The sequence below is a fragment of the Castor canadensis genome, chromosome 6 (genome assembly GCF_047511655.1).
Source record: "Castor canadensis chromosome 6, mCasCan1.hap1v2, whole genome shotgun sequence".
Classification (NCBI taxonomy): Eukaryota; Metazoa; Chordata; class Mammalia; order Rodentia; family Castoridae; genus Castor; species Castor canadensis.
In genome coordinates, this window is record NC_133391.1 from 69,690,755 (window position 1) to 69,715,087 (window position 24,333).

At 41.4% G+C, this 24,333-nt stretch overlaps 1 protein-coding gene across 3 annotated transcripts in view; it reads left to right on the top strand.

The window, feature by feature from the left end:
* The first annotated feature begins 2,758 nt into the window (after nt 1-2,758).
* Pde6a (phosphodiesterase 6A) overlaps nt 2,759-24,333 on the top strand; it is an 89,258-nt gene continuing 67,683 nt past the window's right edge. For 2 of the 3 annotated variants that reach the window (XM_020158863.2, XM_020158862.2), the window contains exons 1-4: nt 2,759-3,232; nt 11,135-11,287; nt 11,870-11,959; nt 12,721-12,861. In XM_020158863.2, coding sequence (XP_020014452.1) covers nt 2,759-3,232; nt 11,135-11,287; nt 11,870-11,959; nt 12,721-12,861 — 858 coding nt within the window. The remainder of the gene's footprint in view (nt 3,233-11,134; nt 11,288-11,869; nt 11,960-12,720; nt 12,862-24,333) is intronic. The other variant, XM_074076669.1, reaches the window with a different exon arrangement.

The following is a 24,333-nucleotide window of genomic DNA, read 5'->3' on the forward strand; positions in this document are numbered from 1 at the left end:
TTACAGTCTGCTGTTCATATGTATTCTCAACAAAACTTAAATACGCGAAAGAAATTAATCATGGGACAATGTCTAATTTTGATTTTCTCCTTTGTGTCTTCTTGTATTACCGAAATTTTATTCAAGAGCATATGAACTCAAGCCAGGCACCAGTGTCTCAACTTCTGTAATCCTAGCTACTTGGAAGACTGAAATCAGGAGGATATCGGTTCAAGGCCAGTGAGGGCAAAAAAAAATTGTGAGACCCCCATCTCAACAGGAAAAAGATGAGTGTGATGTTGCTTGCTTGTCATCCCAGGGGAGGTTCACTGTTCAGACTGCCCTGTGCAAAAAGTGAGACCCTATCTCAAATAATCAGAGCAAAGAGGACTGGAGGTGTGGTTCAAGCTGTGGAGCACCTACTTGCAAGCACAATGCCCTGAGTTCAAATCCCAGTACCACAAAAAAATAAAATAAAATGTGAGTTCTGAATCTCAAGGATGTGCCCGGCAGCATTGCAAAGCCTAGGAAACGAACCCTGACAGGTCCTTGCCTTATGAAGTTCACTGTATCAAGGGGAAGACAGACAACAGGACAAGGGAACAAAAAACAAATGAGATAATTTCTGATAGAATAAATGTAATAGGAATAAATAGATAGGATAAAAATAGTGCCTCCCAGGCAGGCAATGGAGGGATAGTTGGGGCTTAAGATAAGCAGAGATGACTGGCACTGCTGAAACCTGGTTGGGAAAGAGCTTTTGTTCAGAGTGCTCTAGTTACTTGTGGGTGGAGTGCTTTGATAAGTTCAGGTTGCTGTGTGGGCTGCCAGACCAAGGAACACACTTTATTTTCTTTTTTCGTTTCTCTTTTTTGGTACAGTGGAAAAATAAATGGTGGTTTATTCATCCAGGAGAATACTAAAGCAACAAGAATGAGTAAAGTATCAACTACACAAAACAGTGTAGATGAATGCCACAAACAGTACTGCATTCAAAGTCTCACAGACTAATCTGCAGTGTTAGAGGTCATAACACTTTCCACTGGCCAGGGGGACACCTTTGTACACAGTGCTGCTGCGTGCGTGCCCCAAGAATTTATTACACTTCACTGCAAAGGAAGTAGTCCACTTTCCAATAAAGTTCCTTTACAAAGTTCGAAGGTCCAGCACCCCACTGTGTTGACAAGAAGAGATGCCAGTGTTTCCAACATAGGAATGTCATCAAGGTTAAAGTCAGGTTCCTCCAGAAAGAAAAGTGCTCCTCCTGGTGTGCAGGAGGGGCCTGTCAATGAGGATTCTGGTATTTTGAGGTTCGTTGGTGTTGATAGTCTATGGACCATTGTGTGTGTTTCTGACAGACACCACAAGAGGGTCCGGGCTAGAGCCAGAAGCAGCATATTAAAGTGCCAAGACAAAGATCAAGAGCGTTGAAAGGAAACAGATCTGAAAGCTATGTGAAGAGCAACGTGTTAACTCCAGGTTACCTCTGGGCGGCAGGATTGTGAGTGACTTTAATTGCCTGTCGTGTATCATTTTCAACAGAGAACACATGTTACTTTTGTAATAAAAGAAGAACTATGGGGCGTGTTGTTTTTATAAGGACCCTTAGAATGCTAAAATTAGAGAGTTATGGAAATCTAAAGCTGAGAAAGAGTCTGAGATCAGGGTCAAGAGGTGCCAGACCCACAGAATACACAAGGGAAGGAGACTTTGAGGAAGGGAAAAAGAGTGGGGTAAGGGCCGAGTATGGTAGCTCAAGCTGTAATCCTAGCTACTCTGTAAGCGGAGATCAGGAGAAAGCCAGCCTGGACAAAAAGTTCATGAGGCTCCATCTCAACCAATGAGTAGCACAGTGGTGTGAGCCCATCATCCCAGCTATGTATGGAAGAAAAAACAGGAGGATCACGGTCCAGGCCCTCCTGGGCATAAAGCAAGACCCTATCTCAGAAATTACCAACACAACCAGGTGCTGGTGGCTCATGCCTGTAATCCTGGCTACTCAGGAAGCAGAGAGCATTTGGATCATGGTTCAAATCAGCCTGGAAAAAGTTCGAGAGACCCTATCTAGATAAAACCAATCACAAAAATGGGCTGGTCGAGTGGCTCAAGGTAGAGGCCCTCAGTACAAATTACCAGAACAAAAAGAGCTGGAAGAGTCACTCAAGTGATAGAGTGCCTGCCTAGCAAGTGCAAGGCACAGAGTTCAACCCCCAGAACTGGAAAAAAAAAAAAAAAGAGTAGGGTAGGGGTGGCTGGCAGTCATCTCTCATCTCTCAGCTCCAGCCATTCCCGACAAGCCATGGAGGAATGTGAACAGAGTTGTTAGAGCTTCTGATTCAACAAGTCAAGTAAATCTCCTAGCTGGTGTTAGGCTTCTGTATCAGAAGTTTGAGGAACTGCCATAGAAATCAGAGAGAAGCCAGCTGCGGACAGTCAGTTGTCCTGTGCTACCTGTCATCTGTTGCATCCTCTGTTTGAGGGGTGTTAAGTCCATTGCCTGCTCTGTGCAGAGGTCTCTTCTCAGCTCTCAACTACCAAGGTGAAAATGGAGCATCACATTCTCTGAGGTGGGGCTCAGCAGCATATGGAACACACTGATCCTCATAATCCTTGTTCTCAGGAAATAGTAATGACTTAATCCCCCAGCTTGTTCCTGCTCCTATGTGGCCTCTCAGTGAGATTTACAGACAAGACCCAGAGAAGTGGCGATCGGAGTGGGAGACATTCTGACTCAACAGTCTCAGCCCCTCCACGGAAGCAGCCAGTGGGACTCCCAGCCATGGGTGAGGTGACAGCAGAGGAGGTGGAGAAGTTCTTGGACTCAAATATTGGCTTTGCCAAACAGTACTACAATCTCCGCTACCGGGCCAAGGTCATCTCAGACCTCCTGGGGGCCAAGGAGGCAGCAGTGGACTTCAGCAACTACCACTCACTGAGCAGCGTGGAGGAGAGTGAAATCATCTTTGATCTCCTGCGGGGCTTCCAGGAGAATTTACAGGCTGAGAAGTGCACCTTCAACGTCATGAAGAAACTGTGCTTCCTCCTGCGGGCAGACCGCATGAGTCTGTTCATGTACAGGACCCGCAATGGCACCGCAGAGCTAGCCACCCGGCTCTTCAATGTCCACAAGGATGCTGTCCTTGAGGAATGCCTGGTGATGCCTGACTCAGAGATTGTCTTCCCCCTGGACCTAGGCGTCGTGGGCCATGTTGCACACTCTAAAAAGATCGCCAATGTTCTCAACACAGAAGAGGTGTGCTTCCCCCATAAGTCCAGGGGCAGTGAGGCTCTATCTCCTAGGGTCCTGGGGTGCAAGTGGACTGGGGCATCTGGCCACCAAGACAAGGCTGGTAACAACAATGCCACTTCTCTTTATTTACTTATAATTTTTTATTTTGAAAAAAATTCAAAACTAGCAGGAGGTTAAAACAATACAAAGAACTGTATCTCTTTCATTCAAATTCACCAATAATTAATATCTTGCCACATCTTCCTTCTTTCTCCATTTTTATGACCCATTTGAGAGAAAGTTGCAGCCATCATGACATTCTGTTCCTCAGTACTTCACTCTATATCTAGACCAGGACATTTCTTACATATTCCTAGTTCAATGATCCAATTGAGGAAGTGTAACATTGATACAATGCCATTGTCTAACAGTTGGTGTTCAATGTTTGCCAACTGTCTCTACTACCTATGTAGCCCACTCTCTTTTAGCCTGCTTGAATCTGAAATAACTCCTCAGCCCATCTTTGTTTTCTGTGAGGTTGATGTATTAGAAAGGTACAGACCAAATGTTTTGCAGAAAGGTCCCTCCATTCAGCTTGTCTGGAGTTTCTTCACAGTTAGATTCAGGTTGTGTGTTCCTGGCAGGAATATCACTGAGAGGACATTGTTTTTCTTCAAGGTTTACTTCAGGAGTTGTGATGGCTAATTGTCCCATTATTGGAAATGTTAACACATTAAACACTTGGCTCTTCTAAGAATCCAACAGTCTGTAGGATTCTCCTGGCAGTTCTGACAAAGACCTCTTTGCTCACCATGGGCAAATCACTTCCTCCTTTTTGGACATTAAAAACTATAATGAAGTTCTCCACATAGTCCTCTGTCCAGGGCCAACCTCTACTCATCCTTCAGATCTTAGCTTAAAAGTTATATCCTCAGGGAGGCCTTCTGTTAAAGTCCCCTTCCTGAAATTATTGATCAAGACGAGCAGTGGAGCCAGGAACCATTCACAGGCATTTATCTCAGGATCTAGCACTATGTCTGGCACAATCAGGAGGTCAGTAAACACAGCATAAAAAGCTCACAGTTATGTAATTTTGTAATAATTTCCTTTAACCCAGCTCTCACTCAGAAGAATGTTTGCCCCATAACAGTAGGGCCCACGTGGGTCTTCTTTATTGCTGCACTGCCCAAACCAGTGGCCTGTGTTCAATCATTTCCAAGGTCTGTTCTCTGGACATTTTGTGACTTTGTCGTCACCCTGCCTCTGACTTATTGCAGATTAAGGATCTTAAGGAAAAAAAGTGAGGAGTGAGGGGCCTTCAGAGCTCATCTTATCCAACTTCCTTATTTAGTAGTTAAGGGAACTGGATCCAGGAGAAGTTGAGAAGGGGCTTGCCCATGGTCGCCAGAGAGTTAGGGCAAGCTAGGACTTCATCAAGCCTAGACTCGGGCATCTGTGGGAAATAAGTTAGATGGACTCCCCCATGGGGTTAATCTCTTTCTGCATCTCCTTTTGGCAGCCAGGGTTGGGGGCAGTGGTCTGCACTCTAGGCTGTTGGGAGGACTCATCCAACTGGTCGGGAGTCTGTTCAATTCTCTCCAGACTTTAATTGCAGCCAACATGGATTGGTTTACACATTTTACCTTCATAACAGTCTCATGTCATAATTATTATCTTTGTCTTGCAGATGATGAAACTAAAACCCACAAAGGTTAAATAACTTGCTCAGGGTCATACAGATAGAAAGTGGCAGAGAATTTAAACCCAGGACTCAGCCTCGATCTCATGATCTTAGCACTCTGCTTCTATCCTTCCTCCTTATCTATAAAGTGAGGGATTGGGACTGAGTGACATTTAAGAAAGGTCATTTCAGATCATACAGCAGGAGTAAAGACTTCATGCTTTGAGGTCAGATCTGGTATGACCCAAGTCACTTTCTAAGAATATGATCTGGGCAAATCATTTTACCCTTCTCGGTTCATTTCCTGATTTACAAAACAGTGATAAATAGCCACCTCACAACACTATGTATTAAACAAGAGAATTACTTCTCATCTAGCACTATTCCTGGCACATTGTAATAGCTCATATCGGCAACCTCTTCTCTGTTATTACTATTTTGTCATTGTTGTTAAAGACCTGTTCTAAGTGATGGAGGTTGCACCAGGTCTGTGTGGAATATGGGGAAGAACGAGTTTAGATTCTGTCTGTTGGCAAACAGAGAACAGAAAGTTTTTTGTAGACCTGGCATTATGGGATTGAGGATTTAGGATTCTGAAAGATTCAAGCCTAACAGTTTGCTGAGCCTTTGTGCTGAGGGATGGCGTGTTGCTTCCTGTTCAGCTCTCAAGTTCACCATTGCAGCCACACCCCATGTCCTTCCCCAGAGCCTTCAGGCCTGGGGCAGTCTCCCTGGCTGTGACTCATTCGTGGGGGTGAGGTTAGGTCTGTCAAGGCCAGTAAGCCTTGTGTGTACTTGGTATTCAAGTGTTGTTTGCTTCTGTCCTCCTTGAGAAAAGTCTTAATTCTTGGCTCTGGCAGGACACAGTCTGCTGACAAACAGTAACTAGAAGTTGAATGGAAGAAGAGGAAGATGGTGTGGACTGGGGTCTGAACTCAGACCCTAAACCACAACCAAGTCATACTTTTAGCTTTCAGTGTTCTCAAAAACCTGGGAAATGGTTGCAATCAGTGCATTGTAGAAATGTGAAGACACTAATGGAGTTTTCCAGGGTCCATCCCTAGCTAATTCTCACTTGTCCCAGGAATTTCCTTAAAAAACTTAGGCTCAGGAGTGCCAGATAAAATGTAAGATGCCCAGTTGTGTTCAAATTTTAGCTAAACAAAGACTAATATCTTAGTATAAATATATCTCATGAAATGTTTAGGACATACTTATAACTCAAAAATTATTTATTTGCCCCAAATTCAAATTTAACTGGACAGCCTATATTTTTTCTCCTCTCTCTCTCTCTCTCTCTCTCTCTCTCTCTCTTTGTTCTGACAGCACTGGGGTTTGAACTAAGAGCCTCATGCTTGCTAGGCAGCTGATTCACCTCATGAGCCACAACCCCAGTCCGTTTTGTTTGTTTGTGTGTTTGTTTTTTTGGGATTTTTAAAGACCCTTCTCCTTATGTAGCCTGGACTGGTCTTGAACTGGCGAGCCTCCTGCCTCAGTATCTTGAATTACAAATGTGAGTCACCTCACTCAACTGCATGTTTTATTTTTATTTATTAAATCTAGAAAACCTACTGCTATTCAATATTGACTTGCATATCAATACTTAAACTTTCTCATAGCAGGAACGGCCATGAGTCTGACTGTCCCTGTTTGTCTTATTCACTATCTGTTCTTGGCTCCTAGCCCAGAGCCTGGGACAGAATGAGTACTCACTGCAGTGGATTGAGTGAGTGAATGAATAAGTGACAGCCCTTCTCCAGCACTTCCAGTGGCCAACCAATCCCTCTCAGAACATCATCCTAGGGACTGTCACATATAGTCTGCCTCTGCTCTCCTTACCTTCCTGGAGACCTGGGATCCAGCACACTAGACAAGAGAGAGAATCTCAGGGAAACTGATCCATCATTCTGACTTCACCAAAGGGGAAATTGAGACTAAAAAGGTTGCAACTACTCACAGTGTACTGAGTAGCCCTGGAAGCCAGTCATAGGACAAGCTCCTTCCTCTCCAGGGTCCTAAGTTATCACCCATTCTATCAGGGCTTGACTCACATTATGGCTTGAGTTTTGGGCTCATGTTTACCGTGGGACCTCACTGTACTACGAGAACTCTATAAGAAAAACCTCCTGTTACTGCTCTTGGCATCTTCACGACCTGACACAGAGTCAGGGCTCGATAAATATGAATGAATGAATCAATTGGTGAATCAGTAAATAAACCAAGAAGTCAATTAATGAATGAGTGGAGATGCTGTGCTACTTACCAGCAAGGAAGTTGTCTATAAGTGAGGAAGAAGATAGTTCTTTATGGCAGGACTGATATGACTTAAAGAGATAATATATGTAAATTGTCTGGCTCTGAGCCTAGTACATCGTAATTATTCAATAAATAGTAGTTTTCTTCATGGGGTACAATAGAGCTTGGCACTGTGAATGTTTGAAAACAGTAACTGGGGAACCAGGAATGACAAGCAGTGTTGCATTGCACCTTAAAATCTAAACTCTTGACCACAGCCTCCAAGGCACCTGATAGATCTGGCTCCTGCTCTCCTCACTAACTTCCTTGCCCTCCAATCTCCCTCTCTCTCTGTATGTTTCAGCTGCACTCATCTATCTTTCCTCAAGTCTGCTACTTCATTCCTACTGCCTGGCCTTTCCATTTTCTGCGCCCCCTACCTGGAATGCACTTCCCAAGCATGGCTCCTTTGATCCTTCAGCTCAGAGAGCTGAGTAACTAAAGAAGCTTCAGCCTGCCATACCTTCCATCACTTTCTATGGCATCACCCAGCTCATTTCCTTCAAAGTCGTTGTCACAAACTGCAGGGAGAATGTTTTCCTGTGTACTTGCTTTTTGTCTGTCTTCCCCCACCCTCTGTTTAATCGAGAAGTCCAACACAGGCAAGAAGTCTATCCCTCTTGTTCCCTGCTATAGCCCCAAGGTCATGAGCAGTGTCTAGAGTACAGAAGGCACTCTGAGAACGCTGACTAAATGATGATGGCTTTGGGCTCTCCTTCACTGGGTCTCTGATTCCTGGACTTTAAAAGAAATAGTTGGAGATGAGTAGCTTCTAAGTCCTCTTCCACTTCTGATCCTCTGAGGTTCTGTGACATATTGGTTTAGAATACTTGATTATGCTGAAAATACAGGGATGATAATGATTAAAGAGATGCCAGCAATTGGTAGCTGGAGTGCTTGCAAGGGAGTTCCAGGGAAGAACTCAGTGGGAAAGAGTGTTCTGGCAGATTTAGAAGCATCTTCCTCAGAGGCAGATGAGACCTAAGCATTTGTTTTTTCCCAACGGAGGTAAACATTGTAAAACTGAATGAATCTGACCATGCCTCACACCAACATGTGCCAAGAATTTACCAGTGTCCTTACAGAATGACACAGAAAACTCTTCCTCACTAATGCTTCTTTAGAGATTTTGCTTAATCCTCTGATGCTAGCTCAAGTAGAACATGATAGGCTTCTCTTAATTCCTTTACCCTTCACCTGGTTTGAAACAGCTTCACTGACAATAACCCTGTTGTCTCTTTACTGAATCCCACTCTAGAAGAAATCTAAAACATGCAGTGCATCACACTTGGAATTTCTGAATCATGGGAAAGATGATGAAGACTTAGTTCTAGAAAAGTTCTGTGAATTGGTCCTATGAAACACATTTATATTCTCAGAACAGCGTGCACTGTGTATGTTTGGGCTGGTTCATGTTCCAAGCAATATAGACAGGCAGGAAACTCACTGAGGTACCATAAAAACAGGAAAATGGATTCTTTCAAATTTAAGATGACAATGAAGGTTCAGTTTTCTCATTTGGACCACATGGACTGCACAGCAGCCTATCCTGGCCTCCCAGGCCATTTGTGAGGTTGGGGTGTGGGTGTATACTCTTCTGCATTCCCACAGTTTAGCCAAACCTTTATTGTCCTGTATTTCTGTTACCAGTGGGTGGTTTCAGAAGACCCTGGTTGAGAAGATCTCAGGTCTTTGGCAACCCAAACAAAGACACACAGATTGCAAAGTAGCTGGAAAGTTTTATTGAGAATGAGAGAGAGAAAGTGAAAGCAGGAAAGTATATTCCCCAAGGAAGTGGGTGGGGGGAGAAGGCTCTGAGTGAGGTGGCTTAAAAGCAGCACCTGCAGTTCAAGAGCACCAGTGCCTTGGGTGGGATGGGTATTTATACACTCCAAGGGTTGAGCAAGGGGAGGAGATTTGGGTAGTACTTTGGAGTGATTTTGGTGATTGTTTCTGTGAATTCAGTGAGCTGTAATTAGGGGTCCTTGTATGCATGCCCCAGTTTGGATATAGATGAAAATCCTGTTTCAAAAGGGGCATTTTGTGGGTGGTTCTGGGTCGAGCTGGATCACTACCTATTCCCTGTGAGATGATCTTCAAGGAAGCTACCTATTCCCAATGACCTGGTTTGGATACTTTCCTCATTACTAGCCTGCCTCATTGCTGCATTAGTTTCTTTGTGTTGCTGTGACCAAATACCTGACAGAAACAAAGTAAGGAAGGATTTATTTTGGCTCATGGCTTCAGAGGGTTCAGTCCATGGTTACCTGTCTCCATGGTCCTGGTCCCTTGGTGAGGCAGAGCATCATGGCAGGCAGGGCCTTTTACTCTGTCTGGATTCCCAGACTAGGAGATGGTACTGCCCACGTTCATGGTAGGTCTTTCCCTCTTAATTAATTTTCACAGACATACACAGGAGCTTCTCCTGGGTGCTTCTCCAATCAAGTTGAGAATCAGGATTAACCATCACAATTACTATTAGTGATTTGTACCATGAGTGGCCTGAATCTTAGTCATTCTGCATCCCCACTGCTTGACATAGGCCTGACACAGAGTGGGGCTTCCAGTGAGATTTGTGGAATGGGGGTATCCACTAGACTGGATGTGTGGTGCGAGAATTGTTAGAAAAGATGAAAATAAGCTGAGTGTGCATACCTATAGTCCCAGCACTAGGGAGGCTGATGCAGGGGGATGGAAAGTTTGAGGCCAGCCTGGGCTACATAAGTGAGAACTTCTAAAAAAAAAAAAAAAAGAAAGGAAGAGAGAGAGAGAGAAAGGAAGAGAGGGAGGAAGAAAAGAAGGAAGAGAGGAAAAAAGGAAGGAAGGAAGGGAGAAAAGAAGCCAGGTGCCAGTGCTTGTGCCTGTAATCCTACCTACTAAGGAGGCAGAGATCAGGAGGATTGCAGTTTGAAGCCAGTTGGGCAAATAGTTCTCAAGACCTTATCTCAAAAAAAAAAAAAAAAAAATCACAAAAAAGGGCTGGCGGAGTGGCTCAAGGTGTAAGCCCTGAGTTCAAACTGCAGTTCTGCAAAAAAAGAAAAAAGAAAAGAAAGATGAAAATAGCAAGTCCTTTTGTTCAATGACCTGGACCCCAGCCTAACCTTATCCAGGCTTCTATGAGAGGCAGCATAGCTGAGGACAGATTATAAAGTCACACACACACACACACACACACACACACACACACACACACACACACAGGAGAGAGATATAGCTCTCGCCTATAATCACAGTTACTCTAGAGGTGGAGATCAGGACTAGCACAAAGAAAAAGTTATCGAGATTTCATCTCAACAAACAAGGATCCAAGACTGGGCCTGGGCAAAACAAGGCTGAGGCTCTATCTGAAAAATAGCCTAAAGCAAAAAGATCGGGAAACATGTCTCAAGTGGTAGAGCTCTTGCCTAACAAGCACAAGACCCTGAATTTTAACCCCAGTACTACCAAAAATAAAAACATAAAAACAAAGCCACACCTACAAGTAACATTAACCTTGAGCTACAGTTCCCATTCTGTAAGATAGGCTAATGGTACTTAGCTGAGACATTATTGGGAGGATTACAATGAAAAGAGGCAGGAAAGTGCCATGCCTGCTAGACCACGAGGTCTTACTCATGTCTCTATTTGGGGTTTCATTGACATGAGCTCATCAAAGCATTCTCCACACCTCCCTCTTCAGGCAAGCCCCCTTCCCATCCGCCCTCCCATCCCTGGGCCCCCGCGGCACTTTGCATCCATCTCCTCCATGGGCCTTACTAGGTTGTTCTGCGGGTCTGCTTCTGCTGCTGGATTTTGGAGTCTTCCATGGCAGAAATCACCTCTGTTGCCGTGCCCTGGTTGAAGGGAAGTAGATGGAAGTGTCTTCATTCCCTTGGCAGCTAGGGGTGCTGGGCAGTTTTAGTGTCCTTGCTCTTCATTCGCCTGCCCATGCTTGTCTCTGCTTCTTTCAGGATGAGCATTTTTGTGACTTTGTGGATGACCTCACAGAGTACCAGACCAAAAACATCTTGGCTTCCCCTATAATGAATGGGAAAGACGTGGTGGCCGTAATCATGGCTGTGAATAAAGTAGATGGGCCCCACTTTACTAAGGCAGACGAAGAGGTAAGTCTGCTTTAGAAACTGCTCATGTGGTACATCCTCCTGGCTCATGGAGCTCCCTGAAACTTGCTAGTTGTCCTGGCCTCAGTTTCCCCATCTGTAAGACAGGAGGTTCATCTGATGCTGTCTTAGGGAGGCAGGATGGGATATCCATCCAGACATTGGGTTTTAGAGTCAGGAATGGAGGCTTAATTGTTCTGGCTCTTCCATATCTAGCTATTTGACTTGGATAAAGCATTTGACCTCTCTGAACCTGTTTTCTTACCTTTTAAATGGGGATGATTCTACAGTATCTGCAGTACTTGTGGTGACTCTGTAACATACCTGAGTGACTTACCACAGTGACATCAGGTTCAATAAATACCACTTTATTTTTTTATTGATACACTCCCATTAGTACATACTCTACATTTTGAGAATTTCCACTCGTAATGCAACATTTTATGAGTATATGTTCTATGATCCATCTGCTCAAATTGCCTCTAGTGAAGCTTTTAAAATATTCAGACATTTGCTGATGATAGAAGTGGCTGGAGAAGGAATTTCTCCTTTTCATCTGCTTCCCCTCTGCTGTTTCATTTTTAGATTCTTCTCAAGTACCTCAATTTTGTAAATTTAATCATGAAGGTTTTCCACCTGAGTTACCTGCACAACTGTGAGACTCGACGTGGCCAGGTAAGTGGCTTGGTTGCAGGGATGGACTGGACATGTGTTTTTACTGAAGCATTGATGTGGTCAGGCAGGTGGTAAGGAAGGTGTCTGGGAACCATTGTGTAGTCTGGCTAGTATCCCCAGTATTATGGGGTAGTGGATGCTTGTAAGTGTTTGTAATGCTGGGCTCTGGATTTGCGCTCCTGATCAATAAATTGCTCTTACATCATGAGCAAGCCAGTCTCTCTAAGTTTTAGTCTCCCAGTTTGAAAAATGGTGATAATTGTGGTACCACCTCCAAAAGATTGCTATCAATAATAAATAATGAATAATGAAATAATGTTTGTAGAACACTGTGCTCAATAATGTTTGCTATTGTGTTTTTTATGGCTCTTGTTCAGGAGATCAAACCTAGGGCTTTGTGAATGCTAGGCAACCACTCTACCACTGAGCTACACACCCAGACCCTTGTTATCGTATATTTATTAACCACATATGAGATAAAAGAAATGGAAAGAGGTGGATCCAATGTAAATCAATTACTGTACTTCTTTGAGCCTCAGTTTCTCCACCTATAAAATAAGGATAATGATCTTATCTATTTCTGTGGATTATTGAGATTATTAAATGAAATAAACTCTAGAGAACTTTACAGAGCTGTAATTATTCTCTGAGTGAGTTACTGTTTTGTGCCTCAAGAACTCTGAATTTGTGTGTGGGGGGGAGGGGGACTAGGGTTTGAATTCAGGGCTTTGAGCTCTGAATATGTTTTTGTATTTCTTCAGATACTGCTATGGTCTGGGAGCAAAGTCTTTGAAGAGCTCACAGACATCGAGAGACAGTTCCACAAAGCCCTGTACACAGTCCGTGCCTTCCTCAACTGTGACAGATACTCTGTGGGTCTCTTAGACATGACCAAGCAGAAGGTGAGAAAACCTCAGCAGAGACATTTCCAAGAGAAGGTTAAACAGACATTGAAGGGAGTGCAGAATTTGGTCACACATTCAGTTGCAAAGGGAAGAGGCTGGGGAAATTTGGATAGTGGTTAAAAGTTTTACACAGGTCTTTAGCAAAGACAGGTGTCAGGAGAGTAGACACAACCTGTATATTCCTTAGTCATTTGGAAAAAATAGCAGAAGGGAAGAGAAAGCTATGAGGTGCTGAAGGTGGGTGATAAAGAAGTTTCTAGGAAGGTTCAAGGTCCACAAGAAAGTTGCCAACTTCAGAAGCTCTCAGGAAATGTACTGAAAGTTGGGCATAAACCCTACCTACAGTTGGTCTAGCCTAGGACTCAATTGAAGTGGAGACAGATGACTCATCTGGTCCTGCCAGATGCTCAGGGCCAGATTTATAGCCAATATGGCAACAAGATTTATAATAAATATGGCAGCTAAGCAGACAGTTCAATGTATCCCTGAGAAATATTTTTTAGTTTTGTTTTTCCAAGCCAACTCTCTCATGCCTCTTTCTTCACCTGTCTCTCCCTCCTGAAGTTAATGATTTTCTGCATTGGAAAAGAGATTCAGAGTTGTCTAGACTTATTGGTTCTTATTCCAGAGATCCAAGAGGTAGGATCTTGTCAGTTTCATGTCCTGAGCTCCTCATGCTGAGTGTGGTTCACAGACCAGTGAAGACCCTCCAAATGTTGGTCTGAGTGGATCACGGACTCTGGGGCTGGAAAAGACCTTAGTCAGTTCATTAGACTCTTCTGAGAAGCTGCCATTAAAAAGCTGGCTCACATTTTCTGACAGTCTGCTTTGTTTTTCTTAATGTTTTATTGATATCATTCATGTCAGTGCAGATGTATTACTTTTGGTAAGTCTTCATACTGAAGCATAGCACAGACACAGAAAGAAGCACTAATTGTTAGTGCTAATTATAGGTACCCAGTATTGTAGTTCAGTGAATTATCACAGAGTGAACATCCCCAGTAACCACCACCAAAACTCAGAAATAGAACGTTACAAACACCTCAGCAGTCTCTTTCATACACTCTCCAGAAACTCCTACAACCTCCTCCCAAAGGGCAACCACCATCGGACCATTAGCACCACGTCAGTTTTGCCTTCTTTAAGGTGCATAAAATGGACTCACACAACACACATTTATGTGTGGCTTTTTGTTCAAGAATTCGGTTGAAAGAGTCATCCTTATTGCTCTCTGTAGCATTAGCTCATTTTCATTCTTCCAGACTATCCCACAATGAATTTATTGATTTCTACAGTTAATGGATATTTACTTTTCAGATTTTAACTATGATGAATATTATGAGTATGACCATTCTAGTATATGTCTTTTGGTACATAGTGGTACCTATATTTTCTTTCTTTTTTTTGGCAAAACTAGGGTTTGAACTCAGGACTTTACACTTACTCTACATCTTGAATCATGCCCTTTAAAATTTTTTATTGAGACAGCCCACATAATGTATACACATGTAAGTAAATGTAAAAATGATGCAGGGGGGATTCATTGTGACAATTCCAAATGGGCTTATATTGTACATTGTTTAGATACCCCTGCCATCTCTCCCCCTTGATCCTCTCCCCACCCCACTTAAAGCAATTGCAAGAGATTTCTTATAAGTATTTCATATAAGTATTTGAAGTCCATCAACCACATGCCCTCACATTAATCTCCTTCATTCACCCACCCCCTACATGTACTAAACCTATTTTACAGCTCTGTCTTGGATTATTACTAATTTTAAAATGGTCTTTTATTATTATAAAAACAGCATAAATGTTGAAGACAGAAAATATAAATATAAGGGGAAAAAAGAGAAATACCATTATCTACCACATAGAGATTACCACTCTTAACACTATGGTGTATGTCCTTTCGTGTCTTTGGCAGTAAGTATATATTCATGTGTGAATTGGTACACAGGAAGGCTACTGATTTCTATATATTAATATATTTCTATATATTAATTTTGTATCCTGCTACTTTGCCAAGAGAGTTTATGATTTGTAAACTCTCCTGATGGAGGTCTTAGGGTCTTTTAGATATAGGACCAAGTCATCTGCAAATAGGGGGTAGTTTGACTTCTTCCTTCCCTATTTGAATCCCTTTTATTTCTTGTTCTTGTCTTGTTGCTCTGGCTAGGAATTCCAAAACTATATTGAATAGAAGTGGGGAAAGCGGGAATCCCTGTCTCATTCCTAACTTGCAGGTATGGTTTCAGTTGTTCTCTGTTTAGTATAATGTTGGCTATAGTTTTGTCATATATGGCTTTTACTATGTTGAGGAACATTCCTTCTGTTCCTAGATTCTTCAGAGCTTTTATCATGAAAGGGTGCTGAATTTTGTCAAAGGCTTTTTTCTGCATCTGTTGAGAGGATCATGTGATTTTTGTTCGTGCTTCTGTTTACGGGCTGCATTACATTTATAGATTTGTGTATGTTGAACCATCCCTGAAATGAAACTGACTTGGTCATGGTGTATGATCTTTTTGATGTGTTGTGGAATTCAGTTTGCTAGTCTTTGGTTGTGAATTTTTGCGTCTATAGTCATTAAAGATACTGGTCTGTAATTCTCTTTTTTTGTTAACTCTATTGGGTTTTGGAATGAGTGTAATGCTGGCTTCATAGAATGCATTTGGTAGTGTTCCTTTCCTCTCTGTTTCCTAGAAAAGTTTGAGGAGTAGTGGTGTTAGTTCTTCTTTAAAGGTCTGCTTCTTGGACTCTTCTTTGTAGGGAGACTCTTTGCTACTGCTTCAATTTCATTGCTTATTACAGGTCTATTTAGGTGATTAATATCTCTGGTTCAATTTTGGTTTATTATATGAATCTAGAAATTTATCTAGTTCTTCTAGATTTTCCAGTTTTCTTGAATATAAATTTTCAAAGTATTCCCTAATGATCTTCTGGGTTTCATTAGTATTCATGGTTGTGTCCCCTTTGTCATCTTTGATTTTATTAATTTGGGTCTTTTCCCTCCTCCATCTTGTCATGTTGGTTAAGGGTTTGTTGATCTTATTAAATCTTTTCAAAGAACCAACTCTTTGTTTCATTAATTCTTTGTATAGTTATTTTTTTTTTTTGGTCTCTATCTCATTGATCTCGGCCCTGATCTTTATTATTTCTCTCTGTCTGCTAGTTTTGGGTTTGATGTGTTTTTGTTTTTCTAGAAGCTTAAGATGTATCATTGTTTATTTGAGATGTCTTTTTCTTTTTTTTATGTAGGCACTCATAGCTATAAACTTTGTCCTTAGGATGGCCTTTGCTGTATCCCACAGATTCTGGTTAAGTTATATTTTCATTTTTATTAGATTCTAGGAACTTTTTGATTTCTTCCCTTATTTCTTCAGTCACCCACTGGTCGTTCAGCAATGTGTTGTTCAGTCTCCACTTGTTTCAATATTTTCTTTTTTTTTTTTATTTCCTTTATTCACATGTGCATACAATGATTGGGTCATGACTCCCCCCTTCCCCCCACCAATATTTTCTGATATTTCTTGTGTTGTTGAGTTTTGGTTTTATTCTGTAGTGCTCTGATATGGTACAGGGGGTTATTTCAATTTTCTTAAATTGCTGAGACTTGTTTTGGGTCCTGAAATATGCTGAAAAGTATGTGTGTTGCATTATCCCACTTCAGGGCTTCACTGTGTAGCCCAGGCTGGCCTGGAACTCATGATCCTCGTGCCTCAGCCTCCCAAGTACTGGGATTACATCACCATGTGCAACAGTCATAACTATTTGTGTTAGATATTTACTTAGAAGTAAATTTTTTGAGTAATAGCTTTAGTAGCTATTGCCTATTTGATTTTTAAAATGTACCACTTTGTACTCCCACCAGCAATGTATAAAAATTTCTTCACCAACACTTGGGATCATTATTCTTATTAGCCTCAGGCATTCTGCAAAGGGGTGTTACCTCTTTTGACATTAACATGACTGGTGGAGTTGAACTTTTCACATAGTTTTTGGCCATTTGGATATCTTGTTTTGTGAACTTACTGTTCAAATCTACCTCTCTCCTTTTTAATTGTATTGTCATTTTCATCTTACTGATTTGTGGGAGTTCTTTACACATTCTGGACACAAGTCTTCTGTTGATACATGCATTGCAGATAGATTCTCCCACTCTCTGTTTTCATGCTTTTAATAAAATAAGTGAAAATAAATTCTGAGTTATAATAGAGTGCAATTTAACTTTTCTGTATGGTTATTGATTCTTGTGCCCTATTTAAGAAATCTTTCCTGGCTCCAAGGTGATAAAGATATTTACCTATGTCAACTTTTAACAGTGTTATAGCTTTAACTTTTATGTGTAGCCATATAATCTATTTAAATTTTTTATATGTATTGTAAAGTAGGGCAAATACTAGTGTATCCATACAGATAGCCAATTGACAATGTACCTTTTATTGAAAAATCATTCTTTTCCCACTGTTCTTTTGAAAAGACAACTTTCCCTATTATACCTACATATCAATCAAGTGGAGTGGGTCAGTCTGGAGTCTCTGTTTTTTTCCATTGTATGTTTATCTATTCTTCTGCAATACCATATTCCCTTAATTTCAGTATGTTTAGAAAATATCTTGATATGCAGTGTGACAAGATTTCTAAGTTTGTTTTAGGTCAAAGACTTTCAGTATGTTTTACACTGTTGTACTCTTTTTTGCATTTTCCATCCTTTCATATTTTTGTACTTCAGTTTGAATATTTCTTCTCTATCTTCATTAATTACAAATCCTTTCTTCAACTATGTCTAATTGGCTATTAAACTATATACTGAACTCTCAATTTCACATTTTTATAATTTTTAAAAATATGTATATGTCAGGATCTCAGAGGTCCTTGACAAAAAAGGAATCGGGGAAGGAATGGACAGACAAGACACATACCGAGAGGGCCAGAAGGCTGATGACCAACTGGCAAATTTTATTTTTCTCAGCAAGCTTTACACAAAAGAGAGGAAGAGACTTAAACATCAAAAACAGTCTGACCTAATTACAACCTTTCTGTGTTTTCCACCCTGCCTTCTTACTGCCTGTGTCCTTGACTAAGTATAAGCTTCTTTTTAGTCAAGGGAAACCATTTAGCGTTCCTTCCCACCATGACGGAGACATGGCGCACCTGCAGATTCCAACCTGTCAGAATGCTGCTAAGCCACAGTGACTTTGTCAGACTATGGCTTTTGGTTTCAAACATGTATATATTTAATTAGTGTAGTGCTAGGGACTGAACCCAGGGCCTCACATTTGCTGGGCAAATGCTCTACAAGTGAGCTGCAGTCCTCTATTTTGTATTTGATCTCTTGGACATAATTGCAGTTATTTTAGAGTCTATGTCTGAGAGTAATAGAATCTGTAGATTTCATCTGTGCCCTGTTCCTCTTATCTATTTTCCCTCTTAATTTTCCAGTTAACTCTTACCTTTCATGTGTTTAGTTATTTAAACTTGAATATTAGAGATAGGCATGAAAAATTCTAGAGATGATTTGGAATTCTAGGAATGCTATTTTCCTTGAAAGTAGATTATTTTACCTCTGGACGAAGTTAGAGCAAAGACAGCACACCTTAATCCAGTCAAGAATGAGCTGATTTGAAGCTGGTCTGTCTTTTTAGGGCCATTCTACTTCGGGTTCACCTTACTGCTAAGATATAAATCTTTGCAGTGTTGTGTGGATTCCAGTTTAGGGTGTTTTCCAGGCTCCTACTTCATTAGCAGGCCCTGAATTCTAATTTTGTCCTTCTTGCTCAGTGAGTCGTGTGTAAGCTTTACTCAGCATCTTAGCTACTTGGCAGCATCTTTGGTATCAGTAAGTGAGTCAAAAAGAAAAGCTCAACCAGATGTTTGGCTCACGACTCTGACTTTCCCTTCTTTCTGGGATCTTGCCCCATTAAGTCCTTGCTGCCTTGCTAGCTCTACGATTCCTTTAAATAAATGCTTATACATATACATACACTCAACCCAGATTTCACGATTATTCTAGTTGGAGGATTGACGTGAAAACAACATAAACATCATAAATAGAAGTGGAAATCCTCTTTCTTTGTTCCATAGTCTATATGGAATTTTTCTGATTTTTTCTCCAATTTTTTATTATCATATTATTATTATACTGGGTGATTTTTTGATACTTAATTTATCCTTTCCTCTACAGCTGGGCATTGAAAGTATTTCTAAATATGTTTGCAATTATGGACCAGGCATGGTTGCAAACACCTGTAATCCCAGTTATGCAGGAGGCATAGGTAGGAGGATCGTGTTCTGAGGCCATTCTGGGAAAAAATACAAGATACTATTTGAAAATAACTAAAGCAGCTGGGCACTGGTGGCTCATGCCTTTAATTGTAGCTACTCAGGAGGCAGAGATCAGGAGGATCACAGTTCAAAGCCTGACCAGGCAAATAGTTCATGAGACCCTATCACAAAAAAGGAGACTGGTGGAGTGGCTCCAGGTATAGGCCTTAAGTCCAAACTCCAGTACTGAAAAAAAAAGAAGAGAAAAACTAAAGCAAAAAAGGTTGGAGGTGGGGCTCAAGTGGTAGAGTACTTGCCTAGCAAGTGCAAGGTCCTGAGTTCAAGCCCTATTACCACCAATAAATAAATAAATAAATAAATAATTTTGCAATTAAAGAAAATGCTGGAAAAGTAAATTTGGAGTTGAGTCTTTACATTAAGCAAAATATTTACACAACAGACTTGTAGAAGTGGAATTACTAATCGTTATTTTGTTTTCCCCCAAATTTTTATTTTCTGTTTCCCAAAAATTGCCCTTTAATTTTAGACTATAGAATTTTATATTCACACTCATACTGCATGAAAATTTTATTTCCTGAAATTCATACTAATTTTTGACAATATATATGTATATATATATGCAAGTATATATATATGTGTGTACGCAAAAAGTAACATCTTTTTTTCTCCCAGTTTTCTTTTTTGCTGATTATTAGTGAGGGTAAAAATTTTATATTTGTAATGTGATTTTCTTGTTCCATGTTTTGTAAACATGGCACTTGTTGATTTTTAAAATTGAATTGTCTGTTTCCTATTAATTCATAGGAGGGCTGTATTCGTCAAATTTTCATCACTTAACAAAATACCTGAGCAAGGTAATTCAAAGGAGGAAAGGTTTATTTTGGCTCACAGTTTTAGAGGTGGTGGGAAGGGGTGATGATCAGAGTAGTTTACTTCATGGTAGCTAGGAAAGGGGTAGGGGAGAAAGAGAGAGAGAGAGAGAGAATGCCTTCACCAGCTGGCTTTCTCTTTTTCCCCTTATTCCATCCAGGTTACTGGAAAAACCCTCAGGCACACCCAGAGGCATGCTTTACTAGTCTCCTAGGCACTTCTCATCCATCAAGTTGACAATCAAGATTAACTATCACAAGTGTTTAATATAGGATAGAGATTTATATCTAGAATGTATGCTACAAACATTTTTCCCTGTCTATGGATTACATTTTAACTTTGTTTATGATATCTTTAATCATACAGAAGATTTAAATTTTATTTTATGACTTCTGAGTTCTGGGCTTTATTTAGTAAAGTCTTTCTTGCTGCCAATCGTAAACAATCTCATGTTATCTTTTAGTTTTTTTCATAGTTGGATTGATATAGTTTAATATTTATTTATTTATTTTGGTGGGACTGGAATTTGAACTCAGGGCTTTGTGCTTGCAAAGTAGGTGCTCTACCACTTGAGCTACACCTCCAGTCCTTTTTTGCTCTGTTTATTTTGTTTTACTAAATTTCTTTTGGGGGTACTGGTGATTGAACTCAGGATCTCATGCGTACTGGGCAGGCGCTCTAACCCTTGAGCCATCCACCAGCTGCTCTGATTATTTCAAAGATGGACTAGCCTTAAACTAAAATCATCCCTATCTCAGCCTGTCAAGAAGCTAGGATCATAGGCTAAGCCACAGGCACCTGGCTAGTTTAATTTTTATGTATCTTGAAATTAAGTATGTATATGAAGTGAAATGGGATAACTTTTTTCTCTGTATTTCTTAACTTTAATAACAGTCAGAATGCACTGCTCATAAATGCCACCATTTTGATAAACCACTTTATCATGTATCATAGTGCCATATACACATGGGTCTATTTTTCTGATTTTTTTACCTTTAAAATAGCTTCCTAAGCGATTCTGGTGCAGTTGGGACATTAATGATTCTTTTTAAACCAAAATAATCTTTCTTTCCTTCCCCCCTCCTCCTTCCTTCCTTCTTTCCTCCTCTCTGTCCCCACCTCCTTCCTTCCTCCCCTCTCTCCCCCCTCCCTCCCTCCTTCCGTCCTTCCTTCCCTCCTTCTTTCCTTCCTTCTTCTCCCTCCCTCTCTTTGAGATGGGTCTCTGCCTTGCTCAGGCTAGCCGTAAACTCCTGGGCTCCAGCATTGCTCTTGCTTCAGTCTCCTAACTAGATGGGACTGCAGGTGGGAGACATTGTGCTGTTTTGTTTTTTCCGGTGCTAGGGATCAAACACAGGACCTTGTGCTGCTAAGGAGATATTCCACTACTGAGCTATATCCTCAGCCCCATCAAAAGAATTTCTGAGCACTCAAACTCAAGAGAATTCATTTCTAGGTGCCCAGTTAGCAGGACCTGACCCCAGGCTCAGCCTGCGCCATGCTGCAATGTTCTAACCTCTCATCCTTTTCAACTCTCTCAAGTTAAAACCACAGTTAAGCAACTGTGGAATTTAGTCATCCCCAGAAGATGGAACAACTTAGCAATTAGATGTAGGCAAGGCTGCCTACAATCACTCTAAGTACCTGCCCCCCAGGTAGCTAAGCTGTTACCTGAGCTATTGACATTATGAAAAAAATCCTTAAAGCCTTTGAACTGTATACTTTAAATGACTTAATTGCATGGTGTCTTATTCCATTTCTTGTTGCTACAACAAAATAAGTTTTTGGAGACTGAAAGTCCAAGATTGGGCAGCTCCATCTGTTCAGCCTCTGGTGAAGGCCTGGTGGCTGGTATCACAGTGATGGAGATGTGTGTACAAAACGTCACATGGTGAGACAGGAAGCCAGAGAGCTTCAGGGACCACGTTTGCTCTCATCATAACGACCTTCTCTCTTGGAAACTAACTAATGGGGTTCATCAAAACTACTTTAATCCCTTCTGAAGGCCACATCCCCAATGATCTAAACCCCTTTCACGAGGCTCCACCTCTGATAGGTTCTACCACCTTTACAATGTCACACTGGGAACCAGCTTCCAGCACATGAACCTTGGGTGGGGGAACAGATTCAAACCATATCCACATCATACTATCTGATATATGAATTATATCTCAATGAAGCTATTAAGAAAGAGAAGAGGGGGCTCCAGGTGTAGCTCAATGGCAGAGTACTTGCCTATCATGCTTGAGGTCTTTGGTTTAATTTCCAGCACTGCAAAGGGAGAAAAGAGGGAACAAAGGGAAGGGAGAAGGAATAGAGGGAGAGGTCATAAATATGCTCCATCTCCTACCTAACCCCTGGTTTGACGATTTCTCTTCTCTTTGGGACAATCGTCAGATCCACTAAGTGTTTGGTGACAGAAGATATCAATCACTACACTTGTTCTTCTGGACTCTTTAGATGTATTCTCTCCTTCCATTCCTGTTTTGGTTCTTACTTCATCTGCCTTACTTGAGAACTTGATTATCTCCTTCCTCTAGGCCTCGAACTGTGCCTTCTCCATCTCTGTATATCTAGTAGTAAGCAGGATGTAGGGCTCAGGTAGGCCCCCAGTTCACTTTTCATCCAGAACTGAATTTCTTCCTGTTGTTACTAGTCTAGAAAAAGATTCCACTGGGCAGAACACTGAGGACAAAGAGTTGAATTTCATGGGGATTCCCTTCTGCTTGTCCCCTGAATGAGATTAGGGTAAGCAAAGCATGGTGAGAGACATGCAAAGGAAGAAGGTTGGCATCCTACCCACAATAGCCCAGTGTCAATAGATGATTGTTTGTCCCTAAATATTAACAGCTGAATGAAGAACAAAGAAGGCCCTGGAGGAGAGAGGCCTTCTCTGTTAGGTTCAGACTTGGATCAACACAAGCTTTGCCATTCTGCATGCAAAGGAAACTGGTGGAGAAGCAGCAGGCCAGAGCCTGTGTGTGTCTCAGTGGTTCTCTACATGGTGAGGCAGCTTCTTTCTTGGCTCTTTTTTCTGCCTACATGTTGGGCCAGGCTAAAAGACAAACTTAAGACAAAATAAATTAAATAGAGCTTGCTTGAGCAAAGAATGATTTGTGAATCATACAGCACTCAAGATCAGATGTCCACCCCACCCCCACCCCCACCCCCCCCCACCCCCCCGCAGTACTGGAGTTTGAACTTGAACTTGGGGCCTTATGCTTGCTAGGCAGGTGCTCTACCACTTGAGTCACTCCACCAGCCCTTTTTTATGTACAGTATTTTCGAGACAGGGTCTCAAGAACCACTTTCCTGGGATGGCTTTGAGCCATGATCACTCCTCATCTCTGACTCCTAGGATTACAAGCATGAACCACTGGCACCCAACCTAGATGATGTCCAGAAAGCTCTGCTCTACAGTGTGGGCAATAATATTTTCTAGGATGAACTTGGGGAAAAGAAAGTAAAGAAGTAACTTGATTGGCTATAGTTATACATTTGCCTGATTTGGGTGTGATCTGATCAGTTGGCTGCCCGTGATTGGCTGAAACTCTGTTACTTGTTACAAAATACTCTTTTTTTGTCTTAAAATTATTTTCTTTTTCTTTTTTATTGTTCATTTTTATTTATTAGCATATAATAGTTGTATAGGGAGAATTCATTGTGACATTTACATATGTGCTTATAGTATCTTAATTAGAGTCACCCTCTTTCCTTTTCCCATCATTCTCCCTCTTTCCCCTCCTCACCTTCTTAGAACAATTTCAGTTTCATTGCTCTATTGTCATACTCTTATACAAAGTACATCCATCAGCCGGATGCCAGTGGCTGATGCCTTTAATCTCAACCACATATGAGGCTGAAATCCAAAGGATCAAGGTTCAAGGCCAGCCTGAGGAAATAGTTTGTGAGACCCCCATCTCCAAAATAACCAGAGCAAAATGGGCTGGAGGTGTGGCTTAAGAAATAGAGCACCTGCTTTGCAAGTGTAAAGCCCTAAGTTCAAGACCCTGTCAAAAAAACAGAGAACAGCGACCAGATTTGCCCTCCTTCACCCTCTCCACTTATCACCCCCACACACAGTGGTACTCACCCCTGGACAGGTCCTGTTTTACCCTCCTGTCCTTCAGCACTTTACAGATGTATATATTGTGCTTTAATCAGATTAATCTTACTTTTTCTCTATTGCCTGCTCCCCTATAAAAACATACCCTTAACCTGGATTTTTTTCAGTGTCAATGATGGAACCCAGAGCCTTGCACATGCAAGTGGTCTACAACTGAGCTACATCGCCAGCCTAGGTTTTTTGTTTGATCA